The sequence below is a fragment of the Ambystoma mexicanum genome, chromosome 2p (genome assembly GCF_040938575.1).
Source record: "Ambystoma mexicanum isolate Mex_15411 chromosome 2p, UKY_AmexF1_1, whole genome shotgun sequence".
Lineage (NCBI taxonomy): Eukaryota > Metazoa > Chordata > Amphibia > Caudata > Ambystomatidae > Ambystoma > Ambystoma mexicanum.
The window spans coordinates 1,205,947,615-1,205,971,268 of NC_090923.1; the positions used below are offsets into that span (position 1 = coordinate 1,205,947,615).

A 23,654-nucleotide genomic window follows, 5' to 3' on the forward strand; every position below is an offset into this window, starting at 1 on the left:
CACCTTCTGCGCTGCAGGGCCTACCTTCACGAGGTCAGCCCTTTTCGCCTTCATAAGAGCAACCGTCACCAGCTCTACCGTCGACGAAGACTGATCCTGTGCCGAGTGGGCCTTCTTGGACACTTTGGCCTTCATCTCCTCTGTCCGTGGCTTCTCTGGCTTCTACCACAGTTTAGCTCGGTTGGACGATTTCCTATTAGAGGAGGAGCTTGATTGCTGGCTGGCAATGGAGGTGTATGGCAAGGTTGATCGCGTCCTGTCCACTGCAGGACCCGCTTGTGCTGTGACCCTGGTGGACCAGGACTTAGATGACCTCTTGGTGTGAAATACTGGACGGCTGGTCCAGGGTTAGGCATGACCTTGCTCAGAGCATGGAGCAGAGGCCTTGACGTTCAGCAGCACCACCAATCTACTGTGCCTATCCTTCTTTGTCTTCTTGGAGAAACAGAGGCATATCTCGCATTCTCCTTCCTGGTGGTCTGGATGCAGACAGAGGCCTTGCAGGTGCTTGTCCTCAACAAACGCATTCCGTAGCCCGCACTTGGTGCACGACTTGAAGAGGGATCAGCCTTCCTTTTTCTACTCTGTAGAAAAGAAGCCAAGTACAACCACCTCTGCACTTTACCCAGAATGCCTATATGTTGGAAAACAGAGTATGTGACCTATGTAGAACAATTGAAACGACAGAAGCCAAAGGAAATCCTGGAGGCGAGGTTCCCATTGAGAAAACCATACCTGCATTCAAGACAGCATGATGGCCATTTAAACGAAATCCCAGAAAAAGCAGGATGCCTGACTGACAAAGCATATTGAGGACGTCATGTGAGAGTCGAGCTGACATGCTTAGAAGAGATGCAGAGACGGGAGAATGTGCGGATATTCTATAAAGCATCAAGAAAGTATCAAAGATAAGTAACATCTTGGGATCAAGATGAAGAAGCTTATGCAACAGAAACAAAGATATTAAGACAGTTCACATGTGTACAAACGCAAAGTAACGCAAGCAGACAACATTTTCATGAGGCTAGCTTTATAGTGAATAGATTGCGACAAGTGCCAATGTATGGATACATATGAATGAGTAAAGAATGGATGGTCCCATTACGAGCTTTAAGCAGAGTTGAGCTAAAGGAGAGAGGCTACTTTTTTCAGCATGGCGCAGTTAGAAAACAAATGGATTACAAACGAAGTTCAGAAAGGCGAGGTTGAACGAGCCAAGAAGCCAAGGTCGTATTCGGCTGAGAAGAACAGAAATTAGTTACAATCTTATGAAAGAATGAACCTCCTGTTCAGAATCTTGGAGAGAACAGAGAAGATGTCAGAGGCTCATTGGAAAATAGTCTTTTTAATGTATCGCGATGGTGATGCTGCACGCTTTCCTCCAAAAAAATTAAGCACCTTGCCAATGTATTTGATTCGCTCACCTCCCCCAAAATATTGGTGTGAAATACTTCATCTTCGCTTTAATCTGTGGGTAACACTGGACATAAAGGCAAGACGTGGTGTAGTGAGTCCTGAACAAAATGTATGCCGTTTTTGTAACGATGACAATATGCGTGAGACACTGTTTACAGAGTGTATGCTGTTAAGATCCAAAAGACAAACTGCCTTTACTAGACATTGTCAATACCTGGGAAATATACCCCAATCTGAATGTTGGGCAGCATTATCAGGGTGCGATAATATGGCAATTCAAATAGCAGCTGTTAACTTTCTAACTAGCCTCAATTTGGAGGGAAAAAAAAACAGTGTAGACTTATCACAATGCAGCTTCAGCATTGATCAGTGGGACAAAATATGTATGTTGACAATGTTGGGTTCCTACAAAATTGATGAACTGGCTATTTAAGGGCTGTAATTATTTTTCACCTCAATTTGGAGTGGTTTTGATCTGTATATGTTCTTATATTTTACCATGACATCGTGAAATGTATTTTGAATTGAATTTAATGAAATGCTAGTTAATGAGCATCTTTTATAACTAAGCAATTAAGTAACACATTTTAATTAAATGTGTTTCTGTTGTATGTAAATGAAATTGATGTATGTATATTTTGCATCTATTTTTGAAAGGTTGATTGAATTCAACCATATCAAATAAAAAAAAAAGAAAATAGTCTTTTTGATACAATGAAAGCTCAATTCCGTGGTCTTCGGTCACGTGGGAAGAAGGAGTTGGACAAGCAGGATGGTCACAACTACGCATGAGGGCAGAGCATGCCTCTACTCCCCTGTATCTCCCAGAGAAAAAGAACACTCCCAAGGACAAGTTCAAAGGCCTTAATTGACAACCGACCACTGAGGTGATGATGGATGATGTTCTAAATGGTGGGAAGCGGATGTTTAAGACTAACTCGCCAGCACCTGGATGCTTGGCCTGCGTGCGGCTAGCGTGGACTGAAGGATGCCGACCGAGGTAAGAAGCCAACCAATGATAGAGGATTGCATGATTGGGGGGTCCTATAGTTAAGTAGCCAATAGGACATTGTGCATTTAGTGACGTTCATAGTGACCCGTTTTGAGGGAAGGGCTTAGTTGCCCCACCTGATGTTAAGAAACCCATCACCTTTCTCATTCCCCATCAGACCTATGGATTATATACTTAGATGTTTCCTTAGACCCTACCATTCTCTTCAGTAGGTTTTCGCAGTTCACCACGTAGGATGATTCGAGTAATACGAAGGTTGTACGTCACCTTTTATGAGATTTTAGTATAAAAGTGTGCTTTTTTATAAAGTTTGTTGAGACCTTGCCATGATACGTCCGATGACGTTCGTTGCACTCCCCGTTTTAGAAAAATAATATTAAAACAGTTATCTTTTTGCCAACTTCCTGAGTCGTTTTGTTTATTGATGTTGGAGTAACCTCTGCATCTCCATTCCTCTCAAATGTATTGCTGACCCATCTTAAAGGGCTGGAAGTTCTCCAGTTCACCTCCATCATGGTCAGAGGATGCGAAGTAGGCCCGATGGCCTCGCTGTTCATTCTGGAAACTTCGACTATCTTCACCCCTTGAGGGGCACTGAAATTCACCAACAACGGATGCCTGCAGTCAGCAGATGGAGGAAAGAGCCCACAGGCTCTTTTGGATTAAAAATAGAACCTTTTGCCATCATAAAACACACAAAAACGTAACATCGAAGTAGCTTGCAGAGCAAATGCGAGGACTCCCAACACTGAAGCGTGCAGTAAAAATCTGAAGATGGGGGCAGTTTAACCCAGAGGACAGTGATTGGTTGAAAGGAGAAATAAAGCTTGTACGTGAAAGTGAAACAGTTTTTTCTTTTACTGAGGATTCCCAGCCTGACGTCAGGGTATATTCATGAGCATGTGAATCCATGCCATACCCCATGCTGGAGAACCTAAATACCCTACCTGGTAGGATGAGGTAAAGGTGTTACAGGGAAGGGGATACTGTGTCTCACCATCCAGTGTCCCACTCCCACTCCCTGAAGACCCCTCACCCAGGTGATCCTCCCGCACTGGTCCACCCCCAGAAACTGGATCCAAAAATCGATGGCCGTGTCCTGGCCATCTGGATGGCAGGTCCCCGGGGACCAGTGGGTGAGACAACTTCTGGTTTCTCACAGTACACATATTTCAGGTAAGAAATACAACATTTTCTTCCCCGTATTCGGATACATTTAGCCACCTTAAAAATCACCAATTCTAAAATTCTGAAACATCTACATAATGTTTAGGCTATTTTTACCAAGAGCTAGCAAAATGGAACTGCTCCCTTTCAAATACTACTTCTGCTTTAACTCACATGAATATATATTTGATTTTCTAAATAGCTTTTCCATTGATGTTTCCGTTATGTGGAATGTGTTATTTTAATACAATATGATCCCAGATACTTATGTGGTGGAGGCAGAGCCCTACTTGCAAAGGAAGACTTTTGGATCACAAAGCTCCATTTTACAGGTATTCTGTACTGTGAGTGCACCCTCTTCCAATGTTTTGTTTCATCATATTCAGCGCTTTTTCCTTCTTATATATAGACCACCTAATACATCCGAAACCCCATGCAGTTTCCAAAGTTGATTGCTCAGAGAGACACATTTATGGGCAGAAGACACATCTCACACTGGAGCTAAACAACTACTTCAGACCCTTTCAAATGTGGGCCCACTCACAAAAAAAAGTCACCTGTTGGTTCTAGTATTTGCACCGTAGGAATATCTTGCATCAATTGACCACCCTGCAGTTTCACTGTTATTGGATCCTGAGAACCCCCCAAAAACCTATGATTTACTGCCAGGGACCTTAGAAAACAATACACCCGACATAAATGGCAGACTATCTTCACCTTACTTTCATATTATACCAACAAAGGACCTTCCCCTAAAACCTTGCTAGCAGAGCTAGGTCTACAAATTTCAGATTTTGTAGGAGATACATTGTCCACTTAAAACTAAAACCTGAAGCAAATTAAGTGTCATGTAGTTTACACCAAAGTTTAAGTTCAAATGATAAAAAAACGAACTTGAGAAACGTTGGTAGTGATCTTTCTCGTTGGTTGACCTTGATGCCCTGATACACTTAAATCCATTATAAAAAGCTCAATTAAGCAAAGAAAATACTACACCAATTTGCAACAGCCACCTCCCACCAGGCAGAACTGTTTAAGAACTTAAATGTATTTTGGAATCATAATACAATTTCCAATACCTAATGAAACCTTTTGTGAATCCTTGACAAACTTTTCTATGCCACAAATTGACAAAATGTACTCCGATATTGGAGATTCCTCTACTAAAAAAAAGAGAGAAAAAAAAAATTATCACTGCACACACCACATCCTGACCTCATTAAAACTACTTATATGGCTCTTCTGAATGTGTTCAATCATGTATATATCCATGACTACTTCTAGGCAAGGGGTCTGCAACCTTTGGTGTTGCAGATGTTTTCGGCTACAACTACCAGCACAGTCAATGGTAAAGAGTTGTAGTCCAAAACCTCTGGAGCCAGAGGATGCAGACCCCTGCTCTAGAATATTTGCAGATGGTAAACCATCAAGCTCCTTTAACGATTTGCTACCTGCAACCTATTTCATGAATCTTTTGACCAACCACAGCTGTAGCCCCAGTAATCACACAAATGATTAACAGCTCATGATCACTAGCAATGATAACACTCCTAGTGAAGTTGCCAGATCTTGATATGCCGGAACCTAGTAATTTCTGGCTTATATTAAATCTGCCGTTTATCTCCAAGTTATTAGAGAAGGTGGATATTTCTCAGCTACCATCTTGCTTTAGAAAAATTATATTTACCCACTCCAAGCTGGGTTTAGACCAGCCAAAGTCACCAAATCAGTGCACGTTTCTGTTTCATGATCGTAGACTTTTGGTGAATCACCATGGCTCAGGTGCATTGATGCTCTTTGTTCCATCTATTCGTGCCTCGAAACACTTGTGTATAGGCGCGTTAATCCACACTATCCACACTTTTGAAAATGCACGCTATCACACAGTCAAATGCCTTTGAAGGGAAGTTACCTTCTGATTGCAATCATCTGTGCAACAGGTGCGCAACCCAGATATGGGTTGTTTGACCAAAAAAAAAAACAACAATATAGGACCTACTGCCGAATTATAATTAGATGTTTTTTTTATTTTTTTAAACACACTGCGTGGGCTTCCCCCCTCCAACCCCCCCCCCCCATCACCTTAGCCTATTCTCTTACCCCACATCTACTTTATAATTAAAATGTACCAATTGACCGAACAAATTCAACCCCCAAAAATGTGGTCAATTCGGAGTAGGTCCATTTGGCATTCGAACAAAATTGGGCAATACCTGCAACCCATAACCTGATCCCAAACTCTTTGACATTCTATCTTTCACCCTGCTGCTTTATACCAGCGACCCTGAAAGTGAGATGGCAACAAACTACAATATTCCACTTTGATTGCCCAGTTCGCTGCCTGCTTCGCCATCCACTCTGCTTAGTCTCTTCTTTCCTCTTACATAATGAATATACGCAGCTAGCTAGAGGTTTATGCAAAGTAGTGATCAATAGTTCCATCTAGTGTGCACATCTACAGTTCTACTGCAATACCATGCACTGTAGATGGCCCTCAGAGAGCCGGAGGAGCCTGAGAAACTTCGAAAGAAAAACTGCAGCGTTTTCAAACACAATAACGTTGTATTTATGTTTGCGGTAGGTTCAAAAGCTACCGCAAACCTAAATACAACATTTTTAAAGCTGCGGTTTTATTTCTAAGTTTTTCGGGCTCCTCCAGCCCGGAAAACTTAGAAAAAACCCTGCAGCTAGTGCTTTTAAAAAAAAAAAAAAAATAGCACTTACCGAGATGCAGCTGCAGCTTTTCTGCCTTTAGTCTCCAGTCTTCGTCCTCCGAGTCCCGACACCAATGAAGGAAAAGCCACCCAGTGGTAGCTTTTGTTTACTACAGCTGGCTGGCTTTTCCTTCATTAGTGCCGCAAAAGCAAAAGCGAGCACAGGCGGGCATCCATTTCACAAAATGGATGCCCCCATGTGCTTGCTTTTGTAAATTTTGAGCTTCAATTGCTCAAAATTTTAGATAGGGACTTAAAAAAAAAAAAGTGCCAATCTATTTTTTTTATTATTGCCCATTTTTTTTGCAATAACATTTTTTGGGGGAACCATTCTTTTAAAAACAAACAAAAAAAAGTATCAGCACCCTAGATTGGGGCTCCGATTACTTCTAGTGATGAATACTGCTTTCATGGGTGCAGAGGGTTGGCTTTCTGTGCTTGGGCCTACATGGTTCAGGCTTGAGGAAATTTAGAAGCCCTGCCCACCCCAAAGGTGGTATTTAAAAGGTATATTGAAAACAGTGGATATGAATGACAGGCAAGGGCCATCTTGTCCACCTGAAGTTGACAATTACTATGCCTGCTGCTTCGCAATACTACATACTTAGTCTTAGGCTATGACTTTCCTTTAACATTGTCAAAATCTACATTAATAGAACTTCTGAACCTCTCCTTACACAGCAAATGATGGGTCAAGCATGCAATATATATGTGGCACTGCCATGTGCAACACCCATTTGCAGAGATCCTTACTCTGAAAACTGTTTTCAGAGCCTTTTTTTTTATCATATCCGATCACTTGTGTCCATTCAGGCAGCTAACCTTTATATTTTACAGAAACTCATCACAATAATGTCGTACTGCAGCATTATGCAAAAATCCTGTATTGTTGCTCCTTTTAGGTCTTGGGTGTAAATAACGTCTGGTGGCATTAAAAATATCAGTACAGAATTGCTAATCAAATATGTTTACTTGCCAATCAAAAATATTTTAATTAGAAAACTCTGCTAATCAGTTTTTGAAAACTAATGTATGCCTTGCAACCCCAGAGCAAATCAGACTCGGATATGCACCCAGAGGATACGAGCAGTACAGGGCAACCAATGACAGGAACACGTGACCCAGAAGATGGTGACAAGATACACTGCAGCCTGATCAATGCTTGCACCACCTCTAAAACACAGATCAGAGTCACGAAATTCTTAAGGAAAGAGGAACCAAAATGCCTTCATAATGGAAATATTGCTATTGGACTACTACAAGGTACTAGTGAATGAATCCATAACCAATAATGTCAAACTTAATCAAGTCAATCGTCTTGGCAAAAGAGGTATTATATTAACACAAAAGGAACCCCTTAAAATTTTGACTTCACACCACAGACCTGCAGGCTGTCAATGACTCCTGATCCACCTTGCATTAAACCATCAATCCAACCTCTACAAATTTAGGGTCCACCATAACGCCAAGCCTTCACATAACACTTCATTTTGGTAATTGCTCCAAGTTTGGTTTGAGGAACAAACTTATTCAGCACCCAGTCCGAGCTCCTACATTGCTGGGTTTCACCTCAAACAAATGGTAAAATGAGCGATGCATGCTTCAGGCCACATACTCCATGCAATCTTCTGCAAAGAGGGCTTCATAACCATCTCCACCAATTCAGGTACTGTGGAGTGACCATCTAATGATACCTTTTACCATCAACACACTAATGCATAAACTCCTAACACATGAAGACCAAAAAAAGCACCAGGAACCGATATAAAACACTAAACCTTGAAGGACTCTGAAACCTGAACCAGGGGAATTAAATCGTATACAAGTATGGAATGGACTGGGAATCGTCCTGCCAAACAGATTACACACCCACACCCAATCTACCCACCCCAGACAGACACCAGACGAATGATGAGGCAAAAATAAATAAACCAGGTGCAGAAGGGACTTCAGGGGAGCAGGCGAGACACAAACCACCCTAAACCGAATTTGAAGCAAAACTCACCGCTACACTTCTGACTCATCATTAACCCCCCTTCACAAATGCATCCCCCCACAGAAAAAAAGGCAGTACCTGATGAAAGAGCTGGAAAAGACAGAATACTAAAGAAAAGCATGGAGGAAAAACTAGAACAAAGAAGACAAGGCAGCCCATTAAAAACAGGTCCACCATTACAAGGCAAGAGAAGATTACTACTCCAAATAGGTCAAGAAGGGCCAACATCCAGAGAAAGAACGTTATCAAATCATTAATGGGATGAGAACCTTTACGGCCAGCAGCACATCTACTAGAGCCCTAAAATTGTGCGAAGAGATCACAAAGTATTACATACTAGCTGGGGTGCCAGGCGTGGCCAGTGTCCTGATCGAGTGGCGTCTTATGTGCCCTGGAGGATGTTGCTCTTGTCCTCATATCAGCAAGTCTTGCTTCAGTTTGCTCTGGTATCTCATTTTGCCTGGAGAAAGTTGCTCTTGTCCTCTGGTCGGTAAGTCGTGCTGCTGTTTGTTGTTGTGTTTCAGAAGCTCTCGATATTGATTTTCGCTTTGCATCAGATGGAGCTTTTCCAAGTGATGTTCGTTTTTTGTGCTGCATGCTTCAGTCACTTAATGGCTTCAGCACATTTGAGAAAATTTACAAGAAAGATTGCTTGTGCTCTCTTCTCGATGAACTTAAGGAAACTGTAACCTTGCCATTTCCCATATTTGGAGAAGCATGATGAAAATCTTTTTTTATTCCCTTTAAAAATGCTTTAATAAACACTTAGAAAACTGTATACAGTAGTAACACATTTTAAAGGAATAACATATCGACATTTTGCTTCAGACACTTTTCCTAATGTTGCCTCCTTCTAGTTAGAACCTACTGTAGTGAATCGTGGTGCGCATCAGTAAATGAGGGTGTCTATGGAGTACATTTTTTGCATCCAAAACAGACTACAATCTTGCCCCAGAAAACCAGGAATCCATGCAAAATTTGGTAGCACTGCGTTCAATGGTGTGGATTTGTATATCGGGACAAACATACATACATTCAGCTTTATATATAAAGATACAGCAGGCAATCAACGCAGAAGTAATGAATGGAACAATTTGCAATGACAAACAACCCTCAACCCCTCTGATGGACAGACTTAAACAACAATCTGACCTAGACTTAACGGTGTCCAGTCAAAGGATCAAATTCAAAAGGATCGACTACAATAGGTGAGGATACATTTGGTCGAATTACAATAGTTTCGAATAGTCATTTGAGAATTTTGTTTTCAACCATAATGCTGTACTAATAAAATAGGTGTTATTTGCATTTTTACTAATAACGGTTGTAGTAGTGTTATAACTGTATAAATAACATATATTGTCAATTTTCATAAACATAGTATTATATTTCAATTTTAAATAAATAACAGTTAATATAGTATTCTATTTCAATTGTAAATAAATATATATTTAACATTTGCAAAAGTTTTCAAACTTTTTAAACATGTATTCTTTTATATCAGTAGATGGTGCTGTTGGTTTACTTTTTGTATTATACAAGTTTTGTTTATATTTAGTCTATAGCGGTCAACATATGACGTTGCACGTTACGTGGTCGCCATTTTGATACTTCCCGTTGCATGGACCGGTTCCTGACCGTACGCACTCTTATTTTTTTCAGATCTGCTGTTTTTCTTCTCTGAGAGGTTTTTTTTTTAATTGGAGATGCTTTTTGGGATTCATTTTTTTGTTCGAGAATGGATTATTTCGACGCTTGATGGATTTTCTTTTCATACAATTTTTTTCCCTGGATTGGGCTTTTTTTTTTTAACTATGGAGACATTTTTGTGGATTGATTTTTGTTCGAGCATGGATCATTTCTACGATGGATGGACTTTCGTATGGATTTTATTTTCTTCCTGTATTTGTGTTTTTTTCAACTTATCTATGGATTTTGGACTTGGTTTTTCGATCGTTCCTATTATGGATGTGTTTAGGATGGATTTCCTGGTTTTGGTGAGCTCACTTGGATTACGGATTTGGTGTATTTGGTGAGTTTTTGTTTACTTATTTTAGCACTTTAAGTTGTACAAAATGGCTTCCAAATACTGCATTGCTTCCATATTTTCGAAATTGTGTACTATGCTCGCTATCCGCTCCTTGTAATCTCCATTTATTTTTTTGGTTTATGCAGGTTTTCCATTGAAATTGTTTGTGCTATTTTAATTTCTTGCGATGTTTGTTCCATTTTTAGGTGGTTTACGAAATGCCATAAATCTTGATTATTTGTATTGAATTTCTTGTTAATTTTGCTATGCCGGCCTTCCTGGATATTGTTGGTTCTTGGCCAGTTCGCTTTTACAGATCTGTGACAATTCCAAATTGTAATTGGGTATTTTGCTCTTCGTCATGTTCCTTTTCTTGTTAATTGTCCTACCCATGTATTTTCTAAATAATCCATTAAACCTGCCAATTCTTCCTCATGATTGGTGAAATAGGGTGTTGTAATCAATGTGATATAATAAGTAATAACTTTGTCCTCTTGCACAAACGCCAATGCGTATATTTTCTTGATTTGATTTTGGAATTCGCTGTTGTCTATGTATTTGGTTCTTAGGCTTAATGTCTGTATTTTTCTCCATATTGATTGTCCGAAATGAAAGAAACATCCTTGGATGCGAGTGTCTGCGTATGTTTTTTCAAAAGCTTTCAACTGTCCTTGTTCAAAATCCATGATTGTTTTCGGTGATTTATCTGGTAATGATTCCTTGATTTTTGTATTTACACCTATATAGTTCTTCTGTTTTCCCTGGCATTAAAACATAAATTAAAAGATATGACTGTTCCATTGATTGTTCCGTGAATACTATAAAACTGATGAAAAGGTGCGGGACATGATTTGGAAGTTCCCATATTAATGAATCTCCTAGGTGTGATAAATTAGTGAAAGTAGTAAAAGTCAATATTTTTTCATGATTTATATCCGATGTTGCCAACAGAAATTGTTCTCCTTTTTCAGTTATTTGTAAACTTTCAGGTACATGCATGTCTAGATATGTCTGTGGTGCCATCGGCAGGTTTTCCTTTTGTTGCTTTTGTCTATTTACGTTACTTTTCATTAGTTTCGCATTTGGAATTTGTGCTGCTACATGGAGTGGCATTTTCTCATGTTTTTTTCACTAGCGAGCTGCTTGCCTCATTCCGATTTTCCTCTACATTTGTTTTAATCTCATTTATCGATTTTTTGATTATTCTAGCTGTCGTGTCGGGCATATGATTGTGTTCTCCTGTACACCTTATATTTTCATTTTCCGTTATTGCTCTTCATGTGCACTTAAACTTTCTGTATTGTGTACATTTCCAGTAACTGCTTTCGTGACGTGTTGTTTCTCTATTATAGACGTAACCTTCAAATACTAATTGTGTTCCTCCCATTTTAGATTTTATAAACTCCATTATCATACTCAAATATTGAAATTTATCGTTAAATAATGTTGGTTGTTTCTAACATGCTAATTTCACTAGTATTTCATTAATTTGATATGTTTCAATTACCAGATAATTTCAGTCGGGTATAATGTTTTCCTCGCTTTCTCTTGTGTCAGCTTGTGTCTCTCAGTCACCTTCTCTCACGCACTGACAGTTTGTTGTCAACTGTCACCTGTGCATATGATTTCTGTACAAGGTTCTTTACTCTTCATTCAGACCTACTGTTTAACCCTTTATCAAACACATTTTCAGAACCTATGTTGTTTAATCTTCGATCCTTTTGTTTCGATCAAATGACCTTTTACATGTTTTTTATCTGATGTCGAACCTTTGACTTTCGGTCCTTTGTTTTCGGTACTATTACCTATAAAAAGACTTAAATTGGTGAAACCAAGCAACAAGATCCCCAATGGACCCCTCGCCCCAGGATATCTGCAAAGAGATCCTGATCAAGGAAACAATAGTAATCTACTTTCACAAACTAATTAACTACTCATTCTAAACAGGAATCCTACCAAAAGAATTTAAGACTGCGCCAAAACGCTTCTAAATAAAAAATAAAACTGGAGTTTCAGAAGACTCCTTCAATTAGTGCCCTATCAAACATACCATACCGAGCCAATTGTAGCAAGCTATGTATACATCCCCAACCTATTAGTTCACTCATTAATCAGTGTTAGAACTATGAGAGGCACCAAATTGGCACCGGTACCGATCTAGGCCGATCTCAAAATATATGAGAACTAGCAGTTGTACCCGTGCTTTGCACAGTAATTCCTACTAAAACATTTTTTTTTTTAAATAAGACGAAAGGTATATTTATATTGTATACCTTTTACACAGTCTACACCAGGCTTGTCCAACCTTTTTGAATGTGGGGCCAAAGCATTAACGTTTTGTCACCCAGTGGGCCGGCGAGCCAAAAGTCAACAACCTCACCCAAAGCAGTATATTAAAAAGTGATATTGTGTGACCTTTGACACAATAGCATCACAGGCAGTGATGCGCCATGCAGTCCCAAAGATAGCTTTTGGTGTCAGGGGCAGCGAGTATTTCAGGGAGCCCCTCCATCAAATGATACGAGGTCAGTTGCTTGTGATTTATTTTTCAGTGTGTATGTGTTCATATTTTCCTGAAATAGTGGGGGCGACCGAGCGTAGCGAGGAAGCCATAAGGATCTAGTGAGGGTTTGGGGGGATCCCGCTCCAAGAATCTTTTTTCAAATATGGGGTTGAAATGGTGCATTTTACAGAAGAACAACTGACCAAAAAGCCATAAGTTTGTAATCAGTTCTAAAGGGGAACATGAACATTCCATGTCACCAACAGCAGCCAAGAACATTTTACAACACAACATGTTTTAATGATCAATGTGTCCACAGTGTAAGACAGCAGTATCACTGATGTAACACATTGTCATGCTGGTTGTGCCCAAAATATGCCTCTGTAGAAACAGGTCTATTCTGACTTTCCGAATTTAGGCCAACTGCCTGAACATATGCAGTGTGCCCAATACACATGCCAGCTTACCTCTGTAATACACATTCATTACTTCTGTGTTAATGATTGATGCTGCCTGTGCTGTGTGCCTAATACATATGGCAGCTTATCTTTGTAATACACATTCATTACTTCTGTGTTAATGATTGATGCTGCCTGTGCTGTGTGCCTAATACATATGGCAGCTTATCTTTGTAATACACATTCATTACTTCTGTGTTAATGATTGATGCTGCCTGTGCATTTTGCCCAATACATATGCCAGCTTATCTCTGTAATACACATTCATTACTTGTGTTAATGAGTGATGCTGCCTTTGCATTTTGCCCAATACATATGACAGCTTATCTCTGTAATACACATTCATTACTTCTGTGTTAATGATTGATGCTGCCTGTGCATTTTGCCCAATACACATGCCAGCTTATCTCTGTAATACACATTCATTACTTGTGTTAATGAGTGATGCTGCCTTTGCAGTATGCCCAATACATATGACAGCTTATCTCTGTAATACACATTCATTACTTCTGTGTTAATGAAAGAAACATAATCCAATTCAACAGATAAAATGGGGAAAAGTGATCACCCAAAGGTGAACCTAATTGAAGAAACGCAATGTGAGCACAATCTTTAAGTATGAAGAACTAGACATGGCCGGGTGCCCTTCTCTCCTGGGACCCAGGGGTGGCCAGTGCACCGGTACTCGGATCACTCCAGCTGAGCTGAGGGCCATGTTGTAGGAACCGGGGAGGGAATTGACCTCATGGTGTCTGCTGTAAAGCCCAGTGTCTTGGATCTGGTGGGCTACGGTGTTATGTGCTCTGAAAGTTCACTCCCGCGGCTGACCTTCCTCCGGCAGGGGCAAGGATACCGCCCAAGGGCTGTTTTGCCTCGCAAAGGTTAGCACTTGTCAGTTGCAAAAACAAAAACTGGATAGAGCCCCAGGCATTTTACCCGCTGAGCTGCTTTTCCGGTTGTGGATGGCGTGATTGTGTTGCCTAGCCATTTTGGCAAGGATTTAATTCCCACATGCGGTAAAATCATGTGGGAATGCATTCCTTTTGTGGTGCATTTTGAACAGCACCCAAGGGGGGAGGTTTTTCAAAAAGTGATGCAAATTGTACCCTTTCTCCGGAGGCGGAATGTTCAAATATTAAGGCAGCCCATGCTGCTTTTGAGCCTTTGAGATACTGCTGGCCAGATACTTGTGTTTCAGTGTATCTGGCCAGCAGTATCTCAGAGGCTAAAAAGCACTGCATGCCGCAAACATACGTCAGAAAATATGGCAGGCAGTATTTCCCACTGCTGGAGGCAAGGAGAACTAGGCCTCGGTGTACACCGCATGTAACACTGTGAATCTGGGCTGGGATGAGCTGCTGGCTCACGCAGGCTCTGCCCTGGGCTCGGCAACGCAGATGTGTGAAGGTGGCGCTGTGTGCCCGTCACTCCACCCACACACATTACGTGATTATGATTTCCATTGGCTGAAAAACAGCCAATGGAAATACTGTTACCATGCAAGGCAGTTATTTATTTCGACTACTATAACATGCCTTGCATGGTAACAGTAGTAATGTGTGTGGACTACAATTCCTACCCTGAAACTGCAGCCACAACGCTTGCTGCGTATAAAATAAACACAAAATGTGCTCTTGGGTTTCAAGGGCCACATAAAATGGCTTGGAGGGCCGCATGTTGGGCAACCCTGGTCTACACCATGCAACCTACCCACACGCCAGAATTCAGGTTTGTAGCATCTTGGAATGTATGCTGAATATTTTGAACCGACAAGCACACATTCACACATTTCTCTTTTTTACAAATAGAGATGAAAACACCACCTCTGCACTCCTACTCCTTGACAGCTCAGGAACTTTTGACACAGTCAACTACAGCATATTAATCAGAAGGCTTGAAGATACTGGATTCCATAACACCCATTTACAATAGATGAGATTCTTCGTAATGGGCAGGACAAAACAAATCACCTGGCTTTCTCCTTTCAGCTTGAATCCATGGCACATACCTTGTGGGGTGCCTTAAGGGTTGAGCCTGGCACCCCTCCTTTTTAACATCTATAAGGCCCCACTGATTAAGATCATAAAAACATATGGGCTCACTTGCTCCAACTATGCGGATGACACGCAAGTATAAAAACAAAATGGACTGCGAGTAAAACTCCATCACTACCCTGAGCAAATGCAGCAGAAGTCAATTGATGGCTCACAAGATAAAACCAAACCCAGACAAAACAGAAATACAAGATAGTCTTGCCTTGCAAGACCCCTGAAACAGTTCGTCCATGGCCTCTGAAAATTGCTAATTACTGAAGAACAGCAAAGAACAGCAGAAGTCTCAGTACACTAATGATAATGGCATCATGCTGAACGTTCAACTCAACACAATGATCACATGGTGCTAATTCTACGTTCAAAAGGATTGTGCCCTCTTTCGTCTTCACAGACTCCATTTCAAGGCCCTCTGCATGGCTCACAGCACCTCCGAAGTGAAGGAACAAGAGTTTATACAAAGCAAAATCTCATGTTACGCATCAACCAGCTAGTTATCTAAGATCCAGGAGATTCTGCAGAGAAAGAAACAGAAGCTCCAGCTTCTCCACTGAGGGCCAAGCTTTGGAAAATGTGTACATTACTTACAGGACCAAAAATCTAAAAACCTGGCAACGCATAATCAACAGAAATTAGCCAACAAGCAAGCAACAAACAGCAGAAACTGCACCTCTCCAATACATAGACACACTAAGGCAATGTCGTACCGGAACCCGACTGTCCGTTTCCAAACCATCTCATGCCACTCTGAAAACACCAATAACTAGAATAGGACATTCAGGTGGGGAAAATAGCAGTCAAAAATAGGGGTCAACATGAAAGTCATTAATAAATATAATACAATTGATTTACAATATGTACATTAAATTCTATAGATTTTTAATGAAATCAGACAACTATACATTTCAGAACAAGGAGACCATTTAATCAGCAGAGGAGGTTGTTTTAATACTGCACATAATGTATCATGGGTGAGGCCACCACTGGGGCATTGTGTCAATTTCTGGGGGCTCCTCTCCCAATGATTAAACAATTGGAAACAGTTTGGTCCATAATATGTAACTGTGTAACTAACCCCGACTAGACAACACCATTCAGAGACAGGTGATTACTAAGTGACAAGTAAGGGTGGGGAGATGCCATGCACGTTACTAAGTTGTATCGCTTCAAAGCGTTGAAGTGAAAAAGGATTAAACAAGTAAGGAGGGAACAGGATGAAGAAGATGGGAGCAGGAGAGAGGTGGAGGCCATATGCAAACACCTTTCAAAGCACATAGGAAGAACAGGAAAGTGGGTGGAGAACACGAGATAGAAGGTATTGAGGGGTCAAATGGGAGCAAAGGAATAGTTGGAGGTAGTATGAGGGTCTCTTGGGCTATTTGAGGATATATTTAGGACTGTGAACTTCAGCTGATGGCTGGATGGAAAAACTCTGCTGGAGTCCCAAGATAAGAACAGTAAATGTGGCTTTGTCAGAGTAGAGTACAATAATACAAAGCAAGTCAAGGTGTAAGTTGGGAACTTTGTAGGGCTTGTGTGATATGATAATTCAGTAAATTGAGGACTGAATCAGCTGTGGCTCCTAGTCTGCTACCACATTCAATGTTTCTTCATGTGGGCCAGGATGGCTCTCCCAGCTATTCTGTGGTCTTCTTGTTACATGTATCCAGCCCATAGAAAATTCCCACTTAAAGAGCAGGCACTCTCAGATCCACGCATTGTCCACCTCATGTGCGATTCACCACGCAGCCTTACCCAGAGTTTCCGATGAGGATGATCTTCAGGTTGGATTTACCGATCATATCAAGTGGAACCCGAGAAAGCTGAAAGAAGAAGAAAAGAAAACAAGGACTGGTTAAATCTGAGCTCTATGAATGGGAAAAAACAAAGGATGTGCAACAGGTTCAATCAGCATAGCTCATCCAGCCAACCCTGCAGGTAAGATCTGGAGGACAGAACTGGCAACATGCTGGATAACGTGAATCAGGAAAACTAATTTTATGAGGGAAGCAGACTTGTTCTGCAGGTTATGAACAATGAACACTGTTAAGTCCAAGATGCTTGTAGCCTCAGGCTCTTCCCCACTTCTCCCCAGAGGTATGCTTTTACATGCTTTTTGTTGTGTTTTTGAAGGTGCACATTACAAATGCCACTGTCTTGAAGCACGCCTCTATATACCCCTCATACATCATCCACTGCAGGACACAGGCTGCTACTACTATGAGCAGCAATATTATGGCTACTGCAAGCTTCTACTGCTAGTCGTAGCGGTGCTCCTGTTAGAAGTAGTAATAGTACTAATAGAAGAACTACTTCTCGCACTATCACTATTTGTTGATATCCGTACAATATTTCGAAAAAAAGGTCTAATAAGGCATTGTAGAAAAAATAAACTTGAATTCCAAAAATGTTGATCAATGGGATTGGGGCTGTCCTTCGCTCGCCTGGATAGACATTTTCAGGGTTTACTGGGTCATGCCGTGCTACCGTAAAAAGGAAAGTGGGGAACAACCAAAGTGAAAAAGAAAAAAAAGGAAAGGACCCTGCAGTGCCGGTTCCCATCCAAGTGCGTGAAGGGAACCAGTGTCGCAGAGGGATGGCGGAGGCGGCGACACACTTCCCTGTGTGCCGTCGGAAGGTAAAACTAAGGGGGTTGGTGCGAGCGAGTTGCAAGACATGTCATTTTATTATTGTATTCACGGAATGTCCCTTTTAATCTAGAAACTGAAAAGACATGAGAATATCAGATTTCAAGGTGAACGCAAGTACCCGATTTTAAATCTCAGTCAAGGATGAACAGCAATTTATTCATTGATTATTTGTGTAACGCCAACTGGAGTTGTAGCTGGTTCGTGTACCCTCAAAGGAGAGGGAGAGGAGAACATGTGGAAGGGGAACAGAAAAATGCAAGAAGGGGGAAATGCAAGCCCATAGAGAACGGAGAAATGTGAAAGTGCAACCAGGGGCGCCACCAAGGTGTGGCCAAGGGGGGCCACGGCCACCCTTATAAAAACCATGGCTCCCCCACCGGCCCATTCAGTTATTTGTGTTTGTTTTGGTGTGCCACCCCAAGATTTCCAGTTTGGCTGCCCCTAAGAAAAATGTCTGGGGGCACCACTGAGTGCAACATGGCCAGTACATGGCAACAGTGTATGAAACAAACCCAGAAGGGCTGGGATTTCCAACTGTAGCAGAGAGTAAGGGGTAAAGATTGAAATCAAGTAAGTGATGGGAAGAATGACAGGAAAGGACAGTGGAGACTGATGAAGTGGTAAGCGACAGCTAGGCACAGTTGTGGTACTCAAATATAAATTTAGAGAGATGAGTCATACGTTTCTTCCTAAAGAACAAGCGTTTTTCTTCCTTCATTACTGCAGCTGGAACAGAATTTCATTTCATAATACAGCACAAGCAGCATCCAGTGTTCTGCCTAGGGGCAGGCTGGGAAGGGGATTAACCGGGCAATTGCTCCCCAGGCTGGCTGGGCTGTTTCTTGGTTAGAGCTGAAAAATGTAAACAAAAATAAATGAAAAAGACAATCCTTCAGAATCCAGCCTGCCTCAAAGAAACTTAGTGCTGCAAGCATTGCTTGACTTCTGAGTAGACAGAGCTGGGCACTCGTCTTGATTTCAGCAATATTGCGTGTGTGTGCCTGGATGGCCCACTGCACATAGGTCTCCATCACAGTAAGCGAGATGGAAAAAAGTCTAGGCTGCAGGGGCATATTCATACAACCTAGGTGCAATGCACATTAAATTACAGATTCTGTGACCCTGGGTGCTAATGCTGGCACCACTGTATAATCCACAGTAATTTATCACGATTCCTACTTGCAAAGGAAATGAGGGTTCATTAGAGTTAGTCCATAGTTTCAATCTGTAAGAATGCTTCCCCTCTGGCTCTTTAATTTGTATTTAGTGCACCGCAAAAAAAAAAACAAATGTACAGTGTAGCATAATTATATACAACTTATGCAAAGACTTGTAAATACAAAATCAACATTTAAAACAAAATCACCAGCATAGAAAATACAATATCATAAAACTTTTGCAAAACAATCGAGCTCTATATCTAAGTATAGGGCGTACTTCTATAAGCAAATTTACGTCAAAGGACTTCCATAAAATGTAATGATTTAAAATTAATGATATACACCGAGCATCCTATGATAAAAGAATACATTGTTCAATCGTATGATGAAAAATAGATTATGGACAATACATTGGTTTCTTTAGCACTCAAATTCCACGAGTTTTGCCTCAATAATCCTTAATAGACGTACCAGTGACAAGATTACAGAGTTAGTTCATCCCCGCATGCACAACACCCAAAATAGTTCAAGAAAAAAGGGTGTATTATAATTTAGGTATTTGGCCAGTTTCAGAACCCTTTGCCTTTCAAAATGGCTACAATTTATAATCAAGTTTCCATCTCATGCATACGACAGCAGAATCGACATAGTCCATCATTTGTAGTAGTTCTATTTTTCCAATATTTTGTTTGTGCGTTGGTGTGAAATAGGTTTAGTATATAAATCCTCCTAGCTTCACTACATGGAAAGGCAATGAGATATGGCATTCGAGGCATTCGTTTGTGCCTAAATTTTGCATATTCTGAGTATGACTGATACCTGGTGATGTGATCAGAAGTACAAGCCTAATCGTGTTGTAGTAGCTTTTTCTTCACAATCCCAGGGCGTATAATAAGATCCACAGGTTCCAAAGCAATAGTGGCACGTGCAGTTCTTATTTGATTGTTAAAAAGCGAGATTGAGGGTGGCGACTCCTTTGCAATCATTGCTGCCAAATCTTCATATAGTGAGTTTGGCGAGGAATGAATAATTTTACCAAAGTTGCTGAGCCTTCTCCATTGGAATCTTGAAACCAACTAAAACAATCCCAACTCATGGATAAGAATAACATTAGGCAGACTTTTCGGGAGACCAAGAACTGTCTTCCAGATTAACCCTTGGATTTTATTAAAATGGTCATCCAATTTCTAATAAACAAAGATCTAATCCATATTGAATGGTCGCCTCTACTTTTAACGGGTAGAAGTCGATAAGTGGCACAAGCAGAAATGTACAATATTTGTGAAAAATTATTCTCATTTGAGCCAATAAGGGAACAGTTTTGATAATTATGGAGTTGTACCATTTCTTAAGAGAATTGGTATTTGTCAAGTTATAGCCCAAATACGTTGTTCCCATCGTCCACTGAATTGGGTTGTTTTCTAGGCTCCACTGAAAATTTGACATATTTTTTTGTTGGTGAAGACCATAATGTTGTTAGATTTTGCAGAGTTAGTGAACAGATTATGTTGGGTGTAATACGAGGAAAAATACTGAATTTTCTTCTGTAGGCCGAAAGGTGTGCGGTCAAATAAGATCACGTCATCAGTGAATGCAAGCCAATTAAGTCGCAGATCTCCTAACTTTACAGGGAAAGTATCAGAGGTACCCCATAGAGCGTCGATGTCAGCCAGGAAAAGGTTAAATAAAATAGATGCAAGGTTACATCCTTGCTTTACTCCAATTTCTGTGGGATTTTTTTCTGTTAATAGCCCAGTCTGGTCTATACGAATTCTATAGTTGGTTTGTTCATGCAAAAGAGCGATGATGTATAATGGAAGGTTAAATTGTTCATCGTTTTCCACAATACGCTTCCAATGACACTGGCAAAAGCTGATGACAAATCTAACAGTGCCATGTAAATAGGTCCATTTTTAGATTGCTTTGAGGATGCCAGAATATGAGATAAAATGGTGGCATTTAATTGAGTTCCCATCAATTTTCGAAAACCAGTTTGAAAGCGTGATAATACATGATGAGTTGAAATAAATTGGCTTAAATCGTTGAGTATTATGAGGCAAATATCATTGCGGCAACATCTATCAACGAAATGGGTCAAAAATTAGAGGGAATTGCAATTGAGCCTTTCTTGTGCAAAGGAATGATACTGGAATCACCCGTGTTTGAAATATGGTGTCATAGCGACGCTTTAGAATGGGTGGCTAGAAGTGTGGATCATCTTTCAAAACTCAGGGCGGCAGACCATCCGGTCCCGCTGCTTTGGAATATTTAAGTTTCTTGATTGCCCATTCCACATCCACAACTTCCCAAAGGCAAGTTGGGGGCATATAATTAATAAGTGCTTGTACGTCAAGTAGAGGGAAACCCTGAGGTAAGCGATATTTACTCTTATAATATTCTGTCCAGCTGTTGGCATAAATTGCAGCTTGAAATACTGCAGTTTGTCGGCCCAGTGGGTTCCTCAAGGTAGCCCAAATTTCCCTAGAATTTTGTTTGCATACGAGGTTGATCATGGTTTGATTGTTTTTTAAAAATGATATTCAAATTTGATGTTTTTCACCATACTTTTATATTTCACTATACTTTAGCTTTTTTTAAGACAGATGAATGTGCCATTGGAGACCCCTGACTTAAGCGTCTAATTGCACAGTTTTACGTCATTTGAGTATATTACTCGATTGAAAGTATTTAGAGTCAATGAGGCCTTCCTAGTTTGCTCCTGAGATGCTAAAGTACTAAGATGATTATGTATCATCCAAGCGTTCCATGCGTCCATGTCGATGTTCCCCAACTCCCAGTGCATATGACTCCTTTAAAATCCAAAGGTTACGATTTACAAGATTGTTCAGCTGTATACAGAGCGAGGAATTTCAACGAATGGAAAGTGTGTGCCTGTCCGTTAAAGGAAGTGCTAAAATAGAACTAGCAGAGACATATGAAGTTGGAATTGGTATGGTGCATTTTAGAATTTGGTGGTCACTTGAGTTGGAACTGTGTAGGGTCAGTGGGCTAGTTTTTCCTGCCAGAGCATGAGAGTGCAATGTAGTCTATGCCCAAACTACTATTACCACGATGCCAAGTGGCCTGTGAAGACAGATGTTGGTGAGCTATGTGGATGATCCAGTCATTAATAAAAGCCCTCTTTTGAAAGAGAGAGCTGCGTATGCATTAAAGTGTGTATCAAGAGTGGTGTTAGAATGTGTAAACAAGGTTGAATTGAAGTCGCCTCCGATTAGAATTTCATAATTTGATTTATTAATAAAAGCCTCCATAAGTACTGAATTTAGATTTTGTATTACGTTTTCAAGATGTAATATGCCAAGATTCCAGTATAATGATATAACCAGAAATTTACGAAAAGGAAAAACTTCAAGCAATAGTTCTATGACCGATGATGAATAGATGTACTGGGAGGTACATTTTTAATTGTTTAGAATTAGAATTGCCAGACCGCCAAAAGGTCGACCATTGATACCTCTTTTTGCTCGATGCGAGTAAGAGGTAAAACCATCTAGATGGATGTCATCTAGCGACATAGTTTCTTGTAAAAGAACAATCGAAGGAGGCTCCAATGCAACTAGAGATTTGTGCCACACATACAAGTTTTTAAAACCCACAACAATTCCACGAGCAAATGGACAAAGATGTGTTTTATGATTTGTCCGCCTGCATATTTGCATTGGATAGAGATTGGATTAAAGGTTCTAGCCAAGCAAGACCCTTTAGAATGTGTGTAAAGGATTCAATTTGTTCCTTCATTGTTGTATTCAAGACTTGGAGTTGTTGGTAAGGTGTATTTGATAAAGGCGAGGAGACAACCGGAAGAGGCTGGAACTAAGTTTTGGTGTTGTCCATTGACCGAAATGCATATAGCTCAATTCCAAGTAATTCAAGATCAGTTTGGTGATCCCATAAAAGCTTTGCTATTATGTGTGAGTAGAGTTTACAAATCATACGATTGTTATGACAACGTAGAAGTTTGATCCATTCCACGTCGAGTTATGCAAAGCCAGGATTTGATGAAATAATTTCATGAGGGCGGAACCGTTTAAACTGGGTTGTCCATTTTTGGATGTATTTATGCTCCATCCTAGCATAAGTTTCATATCAGATGAAACCTCTGCAAGTGTTTACAGCAGCATGCAGACCATTGACTGAATCAGTGACATTTCCCATATTGCCGTCTACCTGCTTGAGAGAGTTCCCCATGATGTTTAAGGTTGAAGTATCTTGCACAATAATGGGTGGTGTAACAGAAACCATTTTAGGAGGGGATGAAGCCAAGATGTTAACGGGTATAGACCCAAGAGCAGTATTGACAATATTGGGAATAGAAAACTGATTAGGGATGACACTTGCAGCTGGATTCAAAGTTGTCGGACTGGTATGAGCGTTGCTAGTAATAGTTGACTGTGCCTTGACCGAGGTTTTTTTGTTTTCGGTTGTTTGAAAGAAGTTAGACATTTGGGTTTGATTGAGTGTGGAAGCATGATCTAC

At 40.5% G+C, this 23,654-nt stretch overlaps 1 protein-coding gene across 3 annotated transcripts in view; it reads right to left on the bottom strand.

Moving 5' to 3' along the window:
• Positions 1 to 23,654, bottom strand: part of LOC138567341 (ras-related protein Rab-7a-like) — a 460,095-nt gene that overhangs the window by 282,349 nt on the left and 154,092 nt on the right. For all 3 annotated transcript variants that reach the window (XM_069645442.1, XM_069645443.1, XM_069645444.1), the window contains exon 2: positions 17,102 to 17,169. In XM_069645442.1, coding sequence (XP_069501543.1) covers positions 17,102 to 17,148 — 47 coding nt within the window. In that variant the 5' untranslated portion in view covers positions 17,149 to 17,169. The remainder of the gene's footprint in view (positions 1 to 17,101; positions 17,170 to 23,654) is intronic.